The sequence below is a fragment of the Manihot esculenta genome, chromosome 15 (assembly GCF_001659605.2).
Source record: "Manihot esculenta cultivar AM560-2 chromosome 15, M.esculenta_v8, whole genome shotgun sequence".
In the NCBI taxonomy this organism is placed as follows: Eukaryota; Viridiplantae; Streptophyta; class Magnoliopsida; order Malpighiales; family Euphorbiaceae; genus Manihot; species Manihot esculenta.
In genome coordinates, this window is record NC_035175.2 from 1,148,790 (window position 1) to 1,165,634 (window position 16,845).

The window sequence follows — 16,845 nt, forward strand, 5'->3', positions numbered from 1 at the left end:
TTTAATATTTTTCATATACTCTTATTTATTATTAAAATATTTATAATATAATAAAATAAAAACTAAAAATAATATTTAATAATGTAAAATACATAGATGAACTAATTATACCATTTCATTTATTTGTCTCCCAAGTTCAATCTAATACATTTATTGCCATATTATGCATGCCAACATAAATGGATTTAGGGTAGGAGCAAATTAAAATACTTTATATATAAACGAAGTATTTTAGTATTTTTGCCTCACTAAAATTTTCAAATTTACCTCCATAATTTATTAAATTTATCTTTTAATTTATTTAATATTTATTTTACTTATTTATTATATTTAGATTAAATATAAATAATTATTTTAATTTTGATAAAATACTATTAATCATTATAATATATATATATATATATTTTTAGATTCAATCTCACTAATAATATGATCCAACATGTAGAAGCAGTTTAAGTAATTATTTTCCATAAATGACTTCAAATAAAGAACAACACTAGGAGTCAAACACAAGCATGTCAGATTAGAGCATGGTGGACTAGCTTCTATGGACCCCTTGAATGATCCTCCCAGAAACTAACTTTATGAACATCAACAATTAATCTCCTAAATTTTGGCAGGAGCTGCAACCTTTCATGGTCAAATTCCATTCAAACATTAAAATATGAACATTATTTGCAGCTAGGATGAGACACAAATAATGAATTATTTATTGTGTCCAATGTTGTTCGGCAAACAAATATTTTAACTGGCAAGCAACTTCTCCCTCCATCTTCTTTAAACGAGGCTCAGGCCTAATATAGACAGCCTCGTGGAAAATCCAGTGCCTTTGCAACCCTCATGAAGTTAGCAGTCAGATGCTGGGAAATGAATTGCTAATATTATTCATGTTACAGATACTTCATCAGCTAAGTTCTCATTCTTCCACAGCTGATTGGCAGATAAAAGACACTGAAAGCTCCATTCTTATGTTACAAGTTCGCAAATCAGCAGCTGACCAATCTTGCAGCCGCAGAATTAGGAGGACACCCCACCAACCAAATTACATATGAAACTTATTGAACATGTCACTACTACTATTACATGCACCATTTGCTCTTTCATCTCCTTTGTAATCCATTACACCAGTACCAAAGTTTTCAGTAACTCTTACCTTACTGCGAGCACGTCGTGAAGGCCTTGATATCGAGTCGTCCAGTGAAAAATCATCCCTACTCCTCCGCTTCTGCTTTATGCTTAAAAATCCACAAGCAAGAGCTTCCAGTGCTTTGGTGGTAAGTGGTCTGTTTCTTGTGCTTTGTCTACGAGAACTAATGCCAGGTGGTTGCTCTGAAGTAGAACCACATACTGATGTGGAAGTTTCCAGTATACCTGAATCCTCTGTCTGTCCACTCGTTTTATCAAGCTGCCTTTCTGTCATTTCTATCATCGACGATTCAGTCTCAGCATCTTGAGGGATGGGTATGTTCAGGTCAATCAATGACCGAGACTCAGATTTCTCATTAAAATGTTCAGCAACAGATGAGTTGCTACTGAGAGTGCATTCTTCTGTAATATTAGGGCTGCCCCTGCATGAAGAACTAGTGGATGACAACTTTGCCTGATGTAAATCCAGATGAGAACGAACATTCTCTTGCAAATCAGGATTTCCTGACGTACAACCAACTTCTTCTAACCTCGGATCAACTGGGACATTGACTGTGCAACAGCTTGTTGCTGCACGGTCACACACAGCTAATCTTGGTCGTCTCTTTTTAACAGGGCCTAAAAGATTCCTATCAGCAGGTTTCCTTCTCTTTATTCCCTTGACATACTTACTTGGTTGCATGTCATCACACTTACTAGCATTCTGATCCTTTGGGATTTTGACAGGGAGCTTGGTGAAACCAGAGCGAATTACAGGGGAATACTGACTTGAAATATTATTTTCAAAATTTTCCCTGCTAGATGAGTCTCCCTTATCAACATTGATCTTTGCAGATTTTGAAATACCAATCTTATTGTGATCAAAACACAAATTGCCAGAAGAATCAGATTCATTTATTGAATCCTCAGAAGAATCTTCATCACTTTCTTCGGAATCACTTCTTATGGTTGAAATGTCCATCATATCAACTGGTAAGCTTCTCAGTTCTCTCACTTTGGATGGTTCCCCATTAACCAGACTAGTATCAACAACAGTAAACTTCATGACTTCTGCTCTGCGGCTAGGAGTCCGTGGCTTGAGATAACAATGGCGTTGCTGATCAGGAAAACCTTGTTGGTCCAAAATTTTATCATTGATCTCATCACCATAGCCTTTATCTGTTCCAACATCAAGCTCAAGAAGTGCTGGATCTGAAGCAACTTTATTCAGGACATCACTGATAGAATCAAAATAATGGACTCCTTTTACTAGTTTCCTTCTTGAAAACTTCTTGATACCAGGGACCAGAAAGACCAGAGAATGCCTGGAAGTAGCAGCAATACCATGATCATTAGGCTGCTCAGAGTGCCACCCTCTTGCAAGTAAACGAGGCCAAACAGACTCCCAGAAAAGGTCATTTGATCGGGCTTTGCTTAATCGATAACCTCCGGTAAGGAATTTGACAATTTCCAAGGGTGAAAGGGTAGAGCATGCTTTGCCAACGGGTATTTCTGGACGACCAGAAGCAACTTGATTTGACTTCAGAGGCTCCATAACCATGCCAGTCAAGTCTTGCTTCCCTTTGCCAATTCCCACAGCCTCAACAAGGGTGTTCAATCCAACTGCAGCCTTTAAGGTCCATACATATTCTTCTAGCAACATTTTTCCCTCTCCAAATGTCTTACAAACCTAACAAAATCAAGAGCTGGTTGAAACAGGATATCTTAAGTTGCAAAGATGGCAGGCATAATTTCTAATACATAAATTGCCCTTCATTTAAAACAAAAAAACAGGCCACTTTAGAACAAATTATCAAAAAAGAGAACTCGGTACAACTTCCCGTTACGACAACAAAATAAATTTGTCAGTGGTTGCAAGTTATTTTCTAAAGAAAAAAACTAACGAATTGAACAACTACGAAGAGAGAACCAACATAATACCTCCCTATGTAATTGTTAAACAAGTAACAATTGAAGGTGAAAAAACTGTTCACAAAAACTAAAAGCACATCTTTCTCAACTTCACAAGTGAGATTGATTAGTTCAGTGTAAGAACTTGTCATTCTACATTCGAACAAAGAATCCAATTTTTCATTTCCTCATCCCACAATGACTTTTTCACCATAAAAAACCTGGAGTTAAGATCTTCTTCTTCTCAAAATTAGATAAGCATAATTTTTATTCTTGAAATTTGACAAATCAGTCTGCTAATCAAGAGAGACTTGTCTATGAAAGACCCAACAAAAAAAGTAGCTCCAAAAGAGCAAAATAATCAAAATATATTCCCCTTAGTTAAGTATATACTACTTGACCTCATTGATTGATGAGTGTATAAATGTTTCTGTGCATGACTACCCATGCATTCTACACTTAACCAATTGTATCCTCATTTGGTGATCATGCTTCAAAGATTGCACAACATGCAGGAATAATTCATAAAAATACCTCGGTCAAAGTATGTTTGCATTCCTCTGACACATGTAAAAACAAACGAGATAGCAGTTCTTGCTGACTGGATCCTGTAAAAATCCTTTGTCCATATATACATCTTCTGCTTCTTATTTTCCGGCATTCTGACCATCGATTGTATTTTTCAGACCTATAAAACTTCCCATAATAAAATGTAAGTATATCTCCCATCTGTTTGCTCTCAACTAATTTCTTAACTTGAAGAAGATTCTTGCCAAAGATGTATAAACCAAGAAGGAAACTGGCCTCCTCAATATTATTCCATGTGACCCCCAAAGAACCTGGAACCATAAGGTAGCCTTTGCCTCCATGCTGCTGATAATTCTTTTCTTCTTCTTGCAAATCTAACTTTGCAGGTTTTCTGTCTTCTACCACACCATTAAGTGTGGCATCCATAAGCTCAGACTTAATTTGTAACTCACTTCCTGGAAAAATCTGAAACCCCATAATGCTTTCATGTTTTATGAAATTATTTGTAGTTGAAGAGCCATTCAAATCACCAGGAATTTCTTGGTGTTCATGTTTAATGTTGTTAACTTCCTCCTTGATCCACATTAGTGATATGGGCAATCCCACTAAAAAATCATGAGAAGTACCACACGTGATAATTGGATCATTTGCCATCTCTGTGAGCAAGAAGTAGGCAGATTCTGTCATAAGAGGTGGAATCTCGACCTGGTATTGATCTCCAATGCGAGGAAGCAGCTCAGGATCTCTAAAGGCATCACTTATACCAAGGGCCTCTGGATAAAGTGATTGCTCAGCAGGCTCGTCTTCAATGCAATTCCAAACTTGATTCACTTGAACAACATTCATCTGCAAAGTATTGCAACAAAACCAAAATCATTAATGGCATTGCAAAGCTAACAGAACATGTAAGAAAAATAGGACTATCAGAACAAATTTAGCATGGGATAATAACAACATTATGAACATTATATATATATATATATATATATATATATATAATGACACTCAGATATACAGGATCAAGGTTTCTAGACTGAAATAAAAGTGAACAGAACTCACAGAAGTTCTTGTTTGGACAAAGAGTCAATCTGCTAAAACTAAATACTTATTTAACTTGCCAATAATAATGATAACAATAACGATAATGCTGTCCAGACAATCCATCTGGAATCTGCCATTTACTGGACTCAAATTAAAGTTAAAAAGATATCAACTTTCGTTTATTCCAGGAGAAAGCCTGGCTAAGTCAAAAGTAAAAGCCGCACAAAATCCATAATAAATTTTAAAAAAAAAGAAAAAGAAAACTATATGATCAATAAAAAAGTTTTAATTTTTGAGTCAGAAGATATTAAAAAAATATATAGGAATGAAATTCATAAATGATCATTTAAAAAAAAAAAGAAATTCATAAATGGAAGTTAAATGATTTTTAGGAAAGCAAATATTATCAACTTGAGATTGATAACTCAAAAATCAATTTTTGATGTAATTATTTATAAAAATACGATTAAATATCAGAATGAAACAGTACTTTACGGATTAAAATTGAAAAGAAAATTCTATAAGAAAATTCGACATGCTCAAAATATCACATGTATAAACACATATTTTTATACAAAAAGGGGAAAAAAATTGCAACAGTCTCCATGAATCGCCAACTGGTCCTAACACAAGAGCACAAACAAAAGGAGTACCAAACTTAGCTATCGAAACTAAGGTAAGCAAGTAAAGCAGCTCCAGATCCATTTGCGAACCCAAAACGAACATCGAAGCAATAAAAACCCGTCTTAAGCACATTTACCTCCTAAAATAATCCCAACCAAACAACAGCATTCAAAGCCAAAGAAATGAATATCAAAAAAGTTACAAGGGAAAAAAAAAAGAAAGAAAATAAACAGTAGCAAGAACCAAGAGTACGATAAAATTACTATTACTCATGGTTGAGAATTCCAAAATGATCCAAAAAAAAATCTACTTTTTTACACTGCCAGTACTAGAAACCGTTAACCCACGAAGAGTGAACAGCATTAAATCCCAATAACAACACAAAGAGAAAGAGAAAAATATAAAATAAAACAATTAAGTAAAGAAGAAAAAAGAAAGAAATTATTGCACATACCTCCATTGATAAAACCAAAAACCCGTCAAAACCCAAGTGCGGAGAGCCAACCTGAGGAAATGGGTATACTTGGTTACGCACCGATTAACAAGCTATAGATTAGAAATAAACAAAACGTGACCTGTTATACGCACAGTTAAGAGAGAGAATCACATACACACACGCACACCAAAAAGAAAAAAGAAAAATATATATGTGCGTGTGTATACATACAAAACCACAAGTACAGTGGAAGAGAGAACATAGAAGGAAGACGAATACCTGTATTAGAAGAGCTAGGCTTTCATGGCTGCGAAGATTCAATTTCCGTGAAGATTCTTCAAAAATATATTATATGGAGGAGAGAAAAAAAAAAAAAAAAAGGAGAGAGAGAAAGAGAGCAAAGTCCTTTCCCTCTATTCTCTAGCAAGTCGCTGCTTTTAGAGAGAGAGAGGGAGAAAAATATTATACGAGTTGGAGAGAGAGAGAGAGGGAGAAAAATATTATACGAGTTGGAGAGAGAGAGAGAGAGAGAGAGAGAGGGTGTCTGGTCCGTTTACAAGGACGAAAACGATATAACCATATGTGTCTACGCGCCTTCCTAATGCGTGATTCACATTTCCTGAAGGACGTGACACCTGGCTTTTTGAGTAAGATTCCTCTGTTCCGTTGTGAGTCACTCCTACAGAAGTCTGATTATCCATCCAATAGTAAATGCCAGCTGGATAAAGCCGCAAATGCCTTTTCCATGTTTGGACGGGTTGCAGGGAAGGTGAAAATTTAAGTAAATTTATTTTATAATGGTGAAAATTGATAATTAACTGTATATGTAACAAGGAGAAACTATAAATTTTAAAATAAATTAAATACAATGTGGATGATGAGGATTTTATATTTATTTTAATTTATAATTTTGGTGGTTTAAGAAAATAATTGTTTAAAAACTCTTTAAAGTGTTAATCTATAAAAAGGTTATTATGGAATATACGAGATCATTTATAAATGTAATAAAATTTTAAAAACAAAATCAAGTCTGCAATATTATTGGTTGATTTAGTGGGTTGCACAGATAAAAATCTACGAGTACCGGTAGCGTACCACAACCTAAGACCTATTGGTAACTAGGGAGATAAGCGCCCCAGGGGGGTGTGTCACTCGCGGAACAAAAGCGTAAGAATAAAGATTGCTTTTCAATGGATTTGTTTGTTGAAATGACAAAAGTACCCTGATTTGATTTGTTTCTTTTGAAAAATATATTAATTAAAAATAAATAAAAAGCTTTATTTTTAGGAATAATGTATACAAAAAGTTTAGAGTAAACTGGCAATACAAAGTCATATGGAGCAAAATTTTATAATAAATTATTATTAGGCTTATCTATTTAAAATTAAATATTAATATGTTTTCATATTTTATAACATAAATTCCTTTATCTTTTTACTAAATCTAAAAATAAATTAAATTAAATAGTACTTAATATATAAAAAATATAAAAATTTATATTCACAAATTTAATCTAATAATAAATGCATTTCAATAAATTTAAATTTTTTTAATCACCGATCTCTATTTAAAAAAAAATAAAAATAAATATTTAATATTAATTTATCTAAATTTTATTCCGCTAGCAGGCCAAATACGCTTGGGAAGGACGCCATAAATTAATTTTTGGGTTTCAATTTGAAAAAATTGGGAATTTGAGGTAAATTAAGGGATTACATTGGCTTCTATTTTTAACGTTACGTTTGACTGGAAATAGGAAAAAATAATAAGAAAGTTATTTTTCAATAATATAAATTTGTTTTTAACTTAAGCTATGAATGCAGGGATATAATTTATATTTTTTTTTCTTTTTTAATTTATAGTATTTTACTTTCTTAAAATTTGTCCCATCTAATTTGATTTATTCAGTCAATTTTATTTAACTGAATTCGATATACATTTTTAAAAAAAATAACTTAAATTTATAATCAAATTAAATTATTTAAAATATTGTAAACAGAATTATTTAATTTTGTAAAGGTTTTATTATTATTATTATTATGAGTAGGGCAGTTACAATTTGTTGAGGTTGAATGTTTAGCTAGCAATTTGTTAAGACACATAACGAGCATGCATTTGTGGGCTCTCCATATGTGTCTCTCTGCTGTCTTTTCTATTTTGCCATTTTGGTTCGTTTGATAGATCCGTTTGGGTATTTACCATATCATCCATGCCAAAGACTTACCAATACTCGGCCACATAGCCAACCAATTAACAGGTATTAAAATTATTTAATATTTCATTTATTTGTGTAAAATAGTTTATATTTAAAAATATTTATTTAGAAAAAAAAATTTTATTCATGAAATATATTTTTTAATAAATTAAGTTATTATATAAAAAATATTAATAAATTTACATGACTAAAACGATAAAATTATAATAAAAAGAGGGAGATTGACTTGTATAGTTATTTATATGTGGCTAATTTTTAATTTAAATTTATTCTCTATTTGTTTAAAAAATATATATTTTATGAAAAAGTGTTTTGTATGGAAATGTGAAATGAATTTTATATTTGAGCTTGCTAGTTGCTCGCTTGGGTTTCGGTTCTTATTTATAATTGAAAACATGGCAGGTAGATTCATTATTATTTACTTATTCAAAACCACAATATATAAAGAGCTTGGGCGCACTTGAGTCAACTGCATCATGTTTGCCACTTTATCCCTTGCTTATTTCTTAATATTTATCACCCGAATTTTTAACTAAATTTAAATACCCGCAAAAAATTTATTTACACAATACTTTCAAAAACATTAATTTAAACAGTAAAGTTGAAGTTCTATCATAATAATTTAAAATGATTAATAATTACTTTTAATATTTTTTAATTAACAAAACTTTTAATTTTTCTATTTTCTGCTTGAATAGAGCCTTAGTTGTTGACGTTGACATCTAAGAAATGGTAGACTAAAGCTTATTTTGGTAAGTGTAGTCCATTTTTTCTCTCTATTTTCTTTTATTCTTTTTTTTTTCGTGTAACTATCGTACTTTATTCATACATTTCATCAGAGTTATACTTGATCGTACGGACAGACATATATCGTATTTTTCTATCGTCAAACGATTATTTAAATTCATCATGCGCCATATAGACACGATTTCGGGCGTTACAGAGTTTATTGCCCTACGAATCTAACAAGTTAATCGAACCAAACCTCCCACATATAGACTTGAATCGAGTCCGGCTCGTCAAAGTATGGTCTGGACTTATATGTAAAGTAAGCCCATGTATCAGGCTCTGAGTTAAGGCCTGATCTTCCTAGCGTGAGCTCAGCCATGTCGGGGTGCCAAGGCCCGTCTATTATCAAGTGCCTCTTTACTCTCTCATTAATTATTCCATAATTATGAAGGGTTAAATTTTGAGATTCCAATTATTATCGCGCAAGTCTAGAAGGGTTCTGTCAAAACGTCTCTTTTTCACCTTTACCCATTTCAACCATCATTAGAATTAGGGCTTCTTTGCCTAATGAACAAAATTATTCTTCTCTACCCACCGCCGGCAGGTTTGATAGACTCTCAACAAGGGCGTAACATGATTTTTTTTGTTAAACAACGCGACTTTGGGCTGACCTTCCCTTTTACCCATTTCTTTGTTGAGGTTTTTTATCATTTTAGGATGACTCATTGGATATTGTCCCCCAATTCTATTCTGTTCATGTGTTGTTTCGAGTCTGTTTGCCGTGCTGAGGTTTTGCCCATTATATTTAGTTGTTATGCACTTTCTTCTATTTTGTTAGGTCTACCCATGGGTTCTATTACTTTGGTCTCAGGACTAGACTGTCCATATTTGCTGGGTTTAATGATTCAATAAAAGGTTGGACAGGAAATTTTATTATTGTCGAGCTAAAAGAGAGCTCAAGAGTCAACTGGAATATTGACCTCTCCTGGGGAGAGGTCTCTCAGGACTGTAACGACTTCCCTAGGTTAAGTCTAATGGATCAAATTTGCCTTTTCCGACTAACCTCTGTAAAGAAGAAATATGATGTCGAGAAGTGCATATTTATGTCTAACCTACGGGACTGCCGGAAAGCTTATATTCTTTCTTGGTTTTCTTTCTTTTTATATTTTTCTTTCGTTGTTTCGAGCTCTAACTGAGTTGGTATTTTCTTTTCAGCTTTTGCTGTGCTAATGAGTTCCATTAAGCTTCTCAATAATTTCACTCTGTCTCGGGAGAACATAAAGGCGACTCTAGCTATCTTTAAGGTCAACAAGTTTGTAGCTGATGTGACCCGGGAGATTTTTCAGGCTGCAGACCCTACATCTCTAGCTCGCCTGAGATGCTTCCTGCCTCTAAGCTATTAAACCATGAAGTTCTTAATGCTTCCTGTCTCTAAGCTACTAAACCATACTCGAGATAGTCTTGTTAAGGCGGTGGAAAAAACCTTACACATCAAGGCATTCGAGTGGGTCTGCAACTCCATAAATGTCTTATAGTTTAAAACATGCCTTCGAAGATTTTTTGTCTCGTCATAGGCTGCCATAATTGGTATTATAAACTTTTTTAAAATGGTTTCTTGTTGAATCTATCTCACGAACAGTGATAAGATTAGCAACAAGGGACTATTGTTGTCTTGTGCTCCTAACTTTGTTAATAATTGCTCTTTCAACCTTTTTAACTTTTGATCTACATCTACATCCTCACTTCTAGGTCTCTTCTCCGGGCGGTAGTGTTTTTCAAGCTTTTCACTCTCCGACCTTTCTATTGGCTTTGAAGAGTAAATCTCAGTCCCATCATTTTCGATAAGCTCCCTCACTATCCTACCTTAACTCGGGTTGTTGGCTTGTTTCTCCTACTGGGTTTTCCGTCCTCATTGTTTGTCCTCCTACTATTCTATTGAGGGGCTTGATAGTTTAATGTGAGTTGGGGCTCATTGGCGTTGGAGCCCTTTTGGCTACAAGTGGTATGCTCAATGGGGTACTGAGTATTCTCTATTGCAACATTTGCCCTAGCCAGTGGGTCGTGTTCTGTAACTGGAGAGCCATATTTTATAGTTTTTTGTCAGATATGGTAGTTCGAGGCATGGTCCCTGTTGAGCTTGGTAAGGGGTTAAACAGCATGGGTGGCTGGTTTACTGGGGCAATCAAGCTAGAGAATGAGAATTGTGATCCTTTCTTAGTTGAGCTCACGTCGTTTTGGGTATTTTCAATATGGTTTTTGTCATGGTTGACCATGTAGATCTTAGTGGGTGAAATGAGAATGAGAACTCTAGTGATGAAAATATCTCTTTTGTTCCCACAGACGGCGCCAATTGATATCTAAAATCTAGTAAAAAATAGGCTCAAAATGTATTTTGGTAAGATTGGTCCATTCCTACCCTCTGCTTTCTTTTATTCATTTTCTCTTTTATCTTTTAGTGACATGTAACGGTTGTTCTACACTCGTACCTCTCATCATAGTCATGTTTTGCTGTACATACGGATGTACTGCGTCCTTTTCCATCATCAGGCGGCCATTTAATTTCATTCGGCGCTATGTAGACACGAGTTCAGGTATTATGGGATTTGTTGCCCTACGAATCCAGTAGGTTAATCGAGCCTAACCTCCCACATGGAGGTTTGAGTCCAGTCCAGTTCGTCAAAGTAAAATCTGGGCTTACATGTAAAGTAGGCTCATATATTTATATCTAATAGAGTTAAGACTGATCTTTCTACTGTAAATTTAGTTACGTCAAATGTAAATACACTTTTTGACTAAATTTTATCCAACGGAGCACATAAAATTTTAATTGTTTAGATTATTTAATTGCTGAGCATTCGTTTTTTTTTTAATTTATGGAATTTGATTCAATAATATAATCTCACTTTAATTGAGTTTTGAAAAGTAAAAACAAAGTACTATTTATTTTGGCAAAATATAAGAATAAAAATACTTTATTCGAAGTAAAACGTGTTGTCGTTTATCTCGCAAACAAGCTGCATCATGTTTTTTTGGTGGATGGTCTGGGCAACGGCAAATTATACGATAGCTTAGCAATTTTTCGTTTGCTTTACAGGAAACCGTACCGACATGTAGTTGTCAACAAGCAGACAACGAGATAACTGAAAAATGCTGCGCCAACCATTTTCCAATACTCAAAACTACAAGTCGTCCTCCAAGCCATGACTAGAACGCCGTCGTTTAGTCAAGGTCAGTGGCTCTCTAAGCCCAGAGCTGGTGGAATTGTTGGGCTAGCAAACCTTGGGAAAGAAACCATGTGGAATACGATTTCCAGAAAAGCCCATATACGTCTCTTCATCAACAAAGGTGAATTTTGTCAAAATCAATTATTTAAAATTTATTTATAAATTACTAAATTAACAGGTTTTTGGCAGAGGAGGAATTTTGATATATTATAAATATAAAAAGTCCACGAACATATAATAATAGTTTAAGTGAAAAGGGTAAGAGATATAGATAGATGCACTCCAGACTCCACCATTACAAAATTTGAAAAGAAATAAAGAAAGAAAGAAAGAAAGAAGTTTAAGAGGAAGAAGATTGGCCAATGCCAGCAAAACAAGATTAGCATCGCTAAATAATTTGGATAATGACGGCCAATGTTAATGCAAATGTCGGCAAGAAAAATATTATTATAATTAGTTTTTTTATATTGTCTTATTTTTATAAATTATATTTTCATTTCGACGGAAACATTGATATTTAAATTCATAAATTTTTTATTTTAATCTAAATTATAGACGATGGTATCAAAGTCACTAGAAAAACAAAATCCTCACTAGTTCTAAAATTATAGCTTATTATCTTGAAAAGTTCAATAATATGACTATTAAAAATTTATTTCGCTTTTTTGTTTCTCTTATTGAAAGGCTTAAAAAATTAGAAGTATAATTTTTTGAAGAGTAAATAATTTTTTAAACTTTAAAACTTTTTGAATAATACAATTTACAATCAGAAAAATATTTTGTAATTAAGCAAATGGATGTCGATAATTTTAATGGTATGGATTATAGAGACTGATGGGTCTAGATACATTGAATTTGAGCATCTAAACCCAAATATGCAATCCAGAAGTTAAAGATTCTTATTTAAACGATAAAATAATTATTTTTTCGCACTTTAGTGTTGTAATAAGTGCATTGATTAAATTTACTCAATTTTTATTTCTCAAAAAATAATTATTTTTCAACCATAATAATATTTTATTATTATTTTATATTCTTTAAAGTTTAAATTTAATATTTTTAAAATGAGAGATGGTAGTACTTTTTCTTAAAAAAATAAAGTTAATACAGGAATATGTAAATCAATTAAATATTTTAATTATAAATTTTGAAAACCATTAAATAATGTTTTTTAATAGTATTTAGAAAAGGTAAAATGATAAAGGAAAATAAATTTTTTTCCCCGAAAGATCCAGAAAGAAGAATTAATATTCATGTGCAAGTACCTGTTATCCTCTAATTAATTTAATCAAGGACCAGAGATGCTGGAACTGCAATTAAAAATTGAGACAAGTAGCACCAGATTAAAGGATATTGTATAAATAAGATGACCCTACAGCTCCATCCTTTTAAAAAAAAAAAAAAGAATTATATGGTTTCAATTAAAATTTAAATTCAAAATTTATATTATTGTGGAAATAACTTTTTTTAAAAATAATTTTATTTAAAATTATTTGTCCATTTTGAGAAGTTATTTTTTTGAATTTATTATTATTTTTATAAAAATATAATAATTATATATTTTTACAATATTTAAAAAATTAATAATTTATTATTTTATTTTTCTAGTGATAAAATAAGGAAAGCATTAGAATTTTAATTTGGTGCTGGTTCAACTAGAATCAAATATATAAGGAAAGATGGTGATAAAAAATAAATTTGAATCCGACTTAATTTATTTAAAAAATTAATTTAGAGTGTTTAAAATTCTGACAATGGAAATATTATTTATATCTAGATTCTCTCACTCTTAAAATTATTTTTTTATTTACAGAAAATTTAATATAAGTAAGAGGAAAATCTCGGGGACATGGAAGTGAACACACATAGGTAGAGTATATTCTAAAGATTCTCCATTTTAGTTTCAAACTTCTAAGATATATAATAGAAAAATTCAGTCTCTTAATTAAATTAAAATTAAATTCTGTTCCATCCTAGATGTAAGATGCAGAAGAAACCACCATCCCACATTTACTTAATATGGAACATTATAATTATTTATTTTTAAAATTATATATATAAGTTTTCAGACAATGTAAAATGTAAAGTTAAAATTTGAGTTGATATCAATTATATAAAAAAATAAAGGCTAATGTATTTAATTTAGAAAAAAAAGGTTTAATTATTTTTATTTTTAATTTTTATATATTTGTCAATGAGGCTCTACGTAACTCAGTGATAAAGATGAGCTTCTTGTACGCCTCACATCATGAGGCATAAAAAAAATATATTATTAATTAAATGACTCCAAGAAAACCAAAGCCCTCTCAGCATCCACTGTTTTAGTTTTCATGTGCAGAGATGAATCTTGGAAGTATGACTAGACACATGTATATATATATATATATATAGTTGTCAATGGAAGTGGACTTGGTCCGCAAAAGCTTTCTTTGGAATAGAAATTATAAAGGATTATGATGCATGATCCTCCAACATGGAGAATGAGCTGAGGGCATGACCCACCATTGACGCAAATCTGGTCGGCTCCTCATATGTTCTTTTGCACAACACGACACAAGCTACTCACATGTACACAAGTAATCCATATATGTCGTATATTTGTACACAAATACGTGCACATGGATGTGTATTCATACATATATATAAATGGAGGTTTGACCTGGACCAACAAATCTAGCTAGGTGAAGACCAAGTTCTTTGCGAATTAATGGATGATAATACTGGTGCTGCTAGTGCTTCCACTGAAGATGGTGGCGTCAAGGAGCAAGAACGGTTGTTGCCGATAGCCAACGTTGGTCGTATCATGAAGAAAATTTTGCCTCCTAATGCAAAAATCTCCAAGGAAGCAAAGGAAACGATGCAGGAATGCGTTTCGGAGTTCATTAGCTTTGTGACCAGTGAAGCGTCGGAGAAGTGTAAAAAGGAAAGGCGGAAGACTGTGAATGGAGATGATGTTTGCTGGGCTATGGGAGCTTTAGGTTTTGATGAATATGCAGGGCCTCTAACAGGGTATTTGCAAAGATATAGAGAGTTAGAAGGAGACAGATCAGCTAATCAAGAAAAGGCTAACACAGAGGAAAAAGAGGATTCGTCGTCGTATAGAAATCATTTTAACCAAAGGAATCATCAGGATGTAGTTGTCCCACCACCTCCATTGTTGAAGTTTGATAAGAAGAGGAATTAATAGCTCCTGTTCAAGGCCATTCAATTGAGGTTAAGGGAAAGGGATTAAACTAGATTTGTGGGTTTCTTTTAGTTTATCTTTCATTTCGGTGTTTTTATTGTATGGCGTACGAGATTTTCGATCTCAGCTTAATCTCTAGACTGCAATCTGATAAACTAGCTCGGGAGGATGCAACCACCGAAGATTCCATCTTAGCTTGTATGTTGAACTGTCCATGGGATATGATTGAAATTTGTTTCCCTAAAGATTGTAGAAGCAAAATGGCTATTTTCCTTAATCTTGACGACGATGGGATTTAAGTTCTTTCTGTAAGAACAATCTGCAACAGCAAGGAAACAAATAAGGTCAGCTAATTAATGTCTACGATCCTTAGATTTTTCTTCTTCCGAGAGTGATGGACAAAAAATTCTTGAATTGTTCTTGCATTTTGTACATATGATACTTTCATGATTTTGAGTTGATGGTAGGAATTGAAGAAGAAGAAAGCACTGCAGTTCACTCACTTTGATTTCATCTATAAGCCTTATTTTGGATTAATATCCAAACATATTAGGTCCATTCAGGATATCCATACATACGAGTATATGTTGACCAAAGCTTTTACAGTACTTTTCTAGGGTTAGGGTTTCTTTAACCAAGGATTTTGGGGATGTGGGGGGGACCACTAAGTGTTATTTGATTTAACTTAGCAACTAGTTGTACTCTTTGTTGGAATATCTGTTTTCCACCATTTTTCTTTAAACAAGTTAAGGACTTTCTCAATTGAGATCCAAGTAAGGAAGAGGGAAGGGAGAGAACAAAGGTTAGGGATTCTTGGTTTTCTAATTATAGCTAGGGAAAAGTTTAATCTTTAGGGTTTCAAAATGTTGATATTTAGCAATATAAGTACAATTCCATTTGGAAATTTCTAAATTTAGGGTTTCTTTGGCACTCTCATCAAAGTTTTTGAGTTAAAAACATGGGAAGATGCATCAAAATAAGAAAGCGACAGGGAGGGTGGGAGACAAAAGATTTAGCTTTGAAAACATCGGCCAATTATCCTTCATCTCCGTACAAAATAAACGCCTTTTTATATGGAAGAATATATGTTTTAATTTTTTGTACGATGCCCAACTGCCCAGTTCTCTTCTCCACCTATATTTATAGACAAATTAATGCCTGCAACCATGCTCCTTTGCCCTCAATATCACTATCGTCTTTCAACTTTTGTGCAAATTATACGTACCCAATCAACGATTAACGCGGTTTTTGCCCCAAAAAAAAAACAAGGGCAAAAATTATTTACAAAAATTTCTGGTTTGCTAATATCTGTACCTTATACTTGCATTAGGTACGATAACATATATAAAATAGACTCCATTAAAATTATGACACATGTATTTGGAATTTTGAAAGGTCGTACAATCTTTTTTATTTGATTCGATCAAACGGTAAAAAACCCGACTTTTGGGGTATGAAAATCAGACCACCAATGCTCCTAACTTTACCAAAATCCGGAACAGACAGACATTTTCAAAACTCGTACCACAAATGAGAATTAAATATGGAGGCTATCAACCTTAGTGACCAAGGGAACCCACCTCAATACAAACTAGATGAGCCGAGCAGGATCTAATGAGACTGAGGTAGGAAGTCGACCTCCAATATATTGGCCGTCTCTTTGGTATATCAAGAAATCTCACCTCGGCACATATTAAGTGAATCGAATATGATTTGATGAGACTGAGTAAGGAAGCTGACCTCCAACATTCTGGTCCTTAGTACATCACTAAGGTCATAAATGTGCATGCGGTAAAATTGACTGACGTGAATTATACGATAAATAGAG

At 33.1% G+C, this 16,845-nt stretch overlaps 2 protein-coding genes across 2 annotated transcripts; one reads left to right on the plus strand and one right to left on the minus strand.

Moving 5' to 3' along the window:
• Positions 1 to 636: 636 nt before the first annotated feature.
• LOC110602270 lies at positions 637 to 6,106 on the minus strand. The gene is made up of 4 exons (XM_021739751.2): positions 5,945 to 6,106; positions 5,684 to 5,734; positions 3,571 to 4,410; positions 637 to 2,815 (listed from the first exon to the last, which is right to left on the minus strand). Exons 2-4 carry the CDS (start codon positions 5,687 to 5,689, stop codon positions 1,043 to 1,045), a joined length of 2,619 nt encoding a protein of 872 aa, XP_021595443.1. The 5' UTR covers positions 5,690 to 5,734; positions 5,945 to 6,106; the 3' UTR covers positions 637 to 1,042.
• Positions 6,107 to 14,481: 8,375 nt separating this feature from the next.
• On the plus strand, positions 14,482 to 15,850 carry LOC110602591 (nuclear transcription factor Y subunit B-5). The gene has a single exon (XM_021740146.2). The coding sequence runs from the start codon at positions 14,541 to 14,543 to the stop codon at positions 15,015 to 15,017; it is 477 nt and encodes a 158-aa protein (XP_021595838.1). The 5' UTR covers positions 14,482 to 14,540; the 3' UTR covers positions 15,018 to 15,850.
• Positions 15,851 to 16,845: the final 995 nt, after the last annotated feature.